Consider the following 5,878-nt stretch of genomic DNA (forward strand, 5'->3'; position numbering starts at 1 on the left):
ACTTCTTCCATTCAATTCGTCTTAAAACCTGCAAAAACAAGGAAAACCAAGCATAAAACCCATCCAACTCTTTAATTTCCAAAACATAAGCAAAAGCATGATTACTAGCTAGTTTCTAAGTCATAAAGGTTCTCTTTGAGGTCAAAATTAAGTCTAAAAATAACAGTTTTCAACTGTTATCACCAAGCCTTCCAGGTGACGCTCAAGCTTCGTGCTGCTGGCGCTCAAGCGTCCCAAAAGGGGCGCCCGGGCGGTGAGCGGCACTCTTCTGCGCTGAACCCTCCTAAAAGGGCGCCCAAGCTTCGAGCATCCCTCCCTTCTGGTGCTTTTCCAGGCCTTTCTGAGATCCATCTCCTTAGCACGTCATCCCTGCTTTGCATATTATTTCATTTTATATCAAAACAAGGAGAATTAGTCATAAAATCATTGAATTCAACCTCAACTCTCTTATTCGCAAAACTTAACATAAAAACATGATTCCAAGCAAGTTTCTAAGCAGAAAAGGGTGGATTTAGTATCAAAATTATATCACAAATAACGGTATTTTCAACCGTTATCAACATCCTCCTCCATCTCCATGATAACAAAATCCACAAGAAACAGAAATTTGTCTACCTTCACAATCACATCTTCAGCTACCCCATAAGGATATTTCAAAGATCTATCTGCTAATTGAAGAGTCATCCGAGTAGGCTTGAGTTCCAAACCTTCAATCTTTTCAAACATGGAGAGTGGCATGAGATTGATACTGGCTCCCAAATCAATTAGAGCTTTTCCAACAGAGATATTCCTTATAGTGCAAGGAAGAGTGAAGCTTCTTGGATCTTTCAACTTGGGGGGTAGAAGCTTTTGTATGATAGCACTGCAATTTCCTTGAACTTCAATGGTTTCCTCTTCAATGTACTTCCTTTTCTTAGTGAGGAGTTCCTTCAGAAATTTAGCATATGAGGGCATTTGTTGCAGAGCTTCGGAGAAAGGTATGTTAATCTCCAATTTCTTGAAAATCTCCATGAAATGCTCAAATTGTTTTTTTTTTCTTTCCTAGAATAATTCTTTGGGTAAGGAAGGAGTTTTTCATGCAAATCTTTCTTTTTTCGCTCATCCTCTTCGTCTTTTTTTTTTCTTTTCTTCCCTCTCTTTCTCTTTTTCTTTTCTCTCACTCTCTTCTTTTTCTTTCTTTTTTTCATCTTTTTATTTTTCACTCTCACTCTCTTTTTCTTTTCTCTCTATTTTTCTCTAATCTACAATTCTGCCACTTCTAATAACAACAACTTTGCACTCCTCTCTAGGGTTTACTTTCATATTACCCCCAAAATGCTCCAGCTTCTGAATTATGTGACCGAGATGCCTCTCTATTCTTTTGAATGCTACTTCAGTACTTTTATGATGAGAATTAGATGTCAGCAGTTGAAGTGTGTCATCCATCTTAGCCATTCTTTCTGATAGAGAGGGTTGTTGCTGCCATTATTGTTGTCCGGCAGCTTGTCCATATTGACTTGGTCCCATATTTGGGTGAGGTTTCCACCTGTGGTTGACATTACCTTGTCTGAATTGCATCTTGTAAGCAATTAACACAAAACCCTAGAAAACTTTGTTAGCACAAAAACAAAGAAAAACGACACTAAACACAAATTAAAATTACGACAAAAATTAAAAACAAAAACAAATTCAAAGTTAATCATGAATCACAAAATAGAATAGTTTAAACCATTAACAACATTTTTTATCCCCGACAATGACGCCAAAAACTTGTTGATGAATTGGCAAGTGTATCGAATTGCACAAGTAATATAAAATGGTAGGACCAAGTATCGAATCCCAAAGGACTCTCGGCACTAGACAGTCGTGTGATAATTCGATTAATTAAGACTTCAAGAAAACGAGATTATTGGTTTCAGATGCAAAGACAAAAAATTAAATATGAATACAATTTGATCAATAGCAAAATAACATAGTGATGAACGAATGTTGTTTAATATGAAATGAATATGTTGTTGGGGTTGTATTTCACCAAGTTTCCTCTCATGTATGTAAGAATTCTTCTTTATGCAAAAATGTTGTTAACAAGTTTTTGGCGTCATTGTCGAGGACTCGTGGTTTAAACTATACTTTTTTTGTGATTCTTAACCGATTAGACTTTATCTTTAATTTTATCTTTTTTTTTTATTTTTTTTATATTTTATTTTTTATCTTTTTATCTTTTTATCTTTAATTTTTATTTTATCTTTTCTATCTGTTAGTGCTAATTAGGTGCTCTAGTATTTTGTTCTCTAGTGTATGCATGGTACAATTCGGACTAGCAGCACAAAAGTCTCTTAACCTCTTCTTGTAGGTATGGACAACAGTAGAAGAAAAAGGAGAAACAGGACGTCTAGAGAACTTTTCCGTTCTCCTAAGACTCTTTTACAACCTTCACCTCAAAGATCTGACCAGGAAATAGAAAATATGGCTGAAGATCAGAATGGTAGACGTACCCTGGCAGATTATGCAATAGTTATTGGCCCTCATCATTTTAATAGCATTTCAAGGCCAAGGGTTAATGCTACAAATATGGAGATGAAGCCTGTTTTGATTCAACTAGTAAAGAGCAACCAATTCAATGGATTATCACATGAAAATCCATATGAGAATATGACCACATTCAATGAAATATGCAATATTGTGAAGATCAATGACGTGCCAGATGAAGCTATTAAACTTAGCTTGTTCCCTTTCTCTTTGGGAGGCAATGCTAAGATGTGGTTGAACACTTTTCCAGAGAACAACTTTAATGAGTGGGAAGTCGTGGTTGCAAAGTTTCTGAACAAATACTCCCCACATTCAAAAGTAAACAAAGGTAAGCAGGAAATTTCTTCTTTCAGGTAGTGTAGGGATGAAACATTAGGTCAAGCATGGACCGATTTAAAGGCTTGTTGAGAAAGACGCCCACTCATGGTTTTGATGAACCTACAATAGTCATTTTATTCCTTGGAGGTCTAAGCTGACAAACTAAATTGAGGTTAGATGCCTTAGGTGGAGGTAATATCAAGTGCAAGACTCCAGAGGAAGCTTATGATTTGATTGAAAATATGACTACAAATCATAATGAGATGCATAGTGAAAGAACTCAACTTGAACAAAAAGGAGTTCTACAATTACAATTTGAAGATGCTCTGCTGGCACAAAATAAGATTATGACACAAGAACTGGAGACTCTAATGAAGAAAATCTCTTTATTGCCAAGGGAGTTACAGAACGTGTCACAAGTTCAATAGCAACTTTGTGAGTTGTGTAGTGGTGATCATATTAATGGTCAATGCGCTATGCAAGCTATTACCCAAGAAGAAGTCAATTTTATGGGTAATCAGGGCCGCCAAGGTAACTACAACCAAAGGTGGAAACCTCACCCAAGCATGGGTCAAGGGCAAGCTGGACAATTTAATAGACCACCACAACAACAATGGCAACCACAACCCTACTTATTTGACAGGACTACAAAGCTAGAGGAGACACTCCAACAGTTCATGCAAGTGTCAATCTCCAATCACAAAAACACTGAAGCTGCCATTAGAAATTTGGAGATACAGGTTGGTCAATTAGCTAAGAAGTTGGAGGCAATTCCTAACAAGATTTTTGGGGCTAATACTGAAGTTAACCTAAGGAGGAGTGCAATGCCATTATGACTAGAAGTGGCACGATGCTAGATGAGAGAAAAGTTGAGAGAAAAGAAAAAGCTGAGTCAAGTGAAAAAGAAGAGATGAATAAAGAGAGGAAAGGAGATGCTGAGAGAAAAGGAGTTGAGAAAGATGAGAGGAAAAAGAAAGGAGAAAAGGATGAGACAAAAAAAGAGAAAATAATTGAGAAGCCCCTTCCTTATCCAAAAAGCTTTTCAAAGACTGAAAAAGAGAAACAATTTGGGCGTTTCATGGAGATCTTCAAGCAATTGGAGATAACTATGCCCTTGACTGAAGCACTGTAGCAAATTCCTGCTTATGCGAAGCACATGAAGCAACTCCTCAATAAGAAGAAGAAATATCTAGATGAGGAAACAATTTAAGTGCAGGGCAATTGCAGTGCTATTATGCAGAAGACTCTCCCTCCAAAATTTAAAGATCCGGGGAGTTTCACCATTCCTTGTACCATTGGAAACCATGATATAGGGAAGACTCTTATTGATTTAGGGGCTAGCATCAACCTGATGCCCCTATATATGCTTAAAAAGATTGGTGATCTTGAAGTCAAACCAACAAGAATGATGCTTCAGTTGGTAGATAGGTCCGTCAAATACCCTTATGGAGTGGTAGAAGATGTGGTGGTGAAGATTGATAAACTCCAATTTCCGGTAGACTTTGTAGTGATGGAGATGGAGGAAAATGCTGAGGTATCACTCATCCTCGATGACCATTCATGAAGACAGCTAAGGTTGTCATTCATGTAGATGATGGAGTTTTAACATTGAAGGACCAAGAGAGAGGTAACTTTTAACGTTTTTGAAGCTGGGCAACCAATTCAAGAAAAGCAGACTTGTCTTAAAACAACAAATGAAGTTCTATCAGCGACTAGTCTACCTGATAAAGCTGCTGATGAGTCGTTATTTCTTGAATTATATTCAGTTTATTGCACTTAAATAAACCAGGGAATTGTACTTAATTGTCTAGTATTTTCCCATTTTTTCTAATTGTGCTCAATTTGATCGGAAATTTTTATTTTAATTAATTTGGAATATTTGAGCTGATTAAATGCATTTTGGATTGCAGGAAAATTTCGGAAATACATTTTGGGACATCAGGAAGAATGCCAAATAAATTCAAGACTCTCCACACAGACATTTTAGAAATTAATTAAATTATAATTCAGTAGTTTAGAATTTCTGTATCAACTCTTATATTTTGGGTCAATTTTTGGTAAATTAGATTAGACCCAAAATTAGAAATTAATGACTTGGCATCCTAGGGTTTTATTTTGTGTGGACCCTACCCTAGAAAAAGGACACACGTCCTTAGAAAGGACACAGCCGCCACTCACTCCCGGGGGGGCTCTCGCGGTTTTTGGCTTTTAGGCTTGTGCCTGGAAGTTTTCGGGAATGGAGAGCTGGGGAGATATTCACGTTGTTACAAATTTTTAGAATGAAAGAAGCATTTTGTTTTAATTGATCTTTGTTAACTCTTCATCAGTCTTTCAATGCTCATCATCACGGAAGTTCACTTTTGCTTCATCAGTCTTTGTTACTCTCTTTTTACTGTTACGCATTTTTGAAGAAGCAAATTTCATTTTTGCTGTGCTGGAAGAGACGCTGTGCACGGTTGGAAGCATTGAAGGGAGGAAAACAAGCGGCTGATTAAATTTGGAGCAGTGACCGAGAGGGAGAGAATGATGTGCACGGAGAATGGATGGGAGGCACGGTTTACATGGTAGAAGCAAGTCCAATTCATTCCTTTTCTTTGGAAGCACAAGGTTACGTGGAGTAGAGGAGAAAAAGTGATTTAATTTGGAAAAAGGCACCGTGATTAATGTTTGGAGAAAAAGTCTAGGAGATGGGACGTGTCAAGGCAATTGGTGGCTGAATGTTAGCTAATATTTTTTTTCCTTTATTGATTTAAGAATGAAAGAGATTAGAATGTAGAGGTGGTAGGTAGGAGCTGGATAAGCATGGTCACGTGGAGCACAGGAGGCAAATGTTGGGTGATTGATGATGCAGAAAATGGAAGGCCGAGAAGGTGATTTAGAGTGAAGAAGTGGAGTACGGTAGTAGCAGGGAGCAGTCACGTCCGAGCTCAGAAAAGAGGAATCCCATGGTGATTAATCCCATTTTTATTTGCATTCATTTAGCTTTGGAGAAAAACAAAATAGCCGATTCCAGGAGCAGTGATTTTAGAAAAGAGGAGGTGCTGGCACGGTT

The 5,878-nt window shown here is 37.5% G+C and overlaps 2 protein-coding genes across 2 annotated transcripts; one reads left to right on the forward strand and one right to left on the reverse strand.

The window, feature by feature from the left end:
- Positions 1-546: 546 nt before the first annotated feature.
- On the reverse strand, positions 547-1,011 carry LOC148200665 (uncharacterized). Its single transcript, XM_088113026.1, has one exon. The coding sequence runs from the start codon at positions 1,009-1,011 to the stop codon at positions 547-549; it is 465 nt and encodes a 154-aa protein (XP_087969152.1).
- A 3,049-nt stretch (positions 1,012-4,060) lies between these two features.
- Positions 4,061-4,390, forward strand: LOC148200666 (uncharacterized). Its single transcript, XM_088113027.1, has one exon. It carries the CDS (start codon positions 4,061-4,063, stop codon positions 4,388-4,390), a length of 330 nt encoding a protein of 109 aa, XP_087969153.1.
- Positions 4,391-5,878: the final 1,488 nt, after the last annotated feature.

Source organism: Vigna umbellata, chromosome 4 (genome assembly GCF_029865625.1).
Source record: "Vigna umbellata cultivar VRB3 chromosome 4, Vumbellata_1.0, whole genome shotgun sequence".
Taxonomy (NCBI): Eukaryota; Viridiplantae; Streptophyta; class Magnoliopsida; order Fabales; family Fabaceae; genus Vigna; species Vigna umbellata.

Coding starts and splice junctions, on each gene's coding strand:
- LOC148200666 (XM_088113027.1), top strand. CDS start 4,061: ATGCAGAAGACTCTCCCTCCAAAATTTAAAGATCCGGGGAGTTTCACC.
- LOC148200665 (XM_088113026.1), bottom strand. CDS start 1,011: ATGGAGATTTTCAAGAAATTGGAGATTAACATACCTTTCTCCGAAGCT.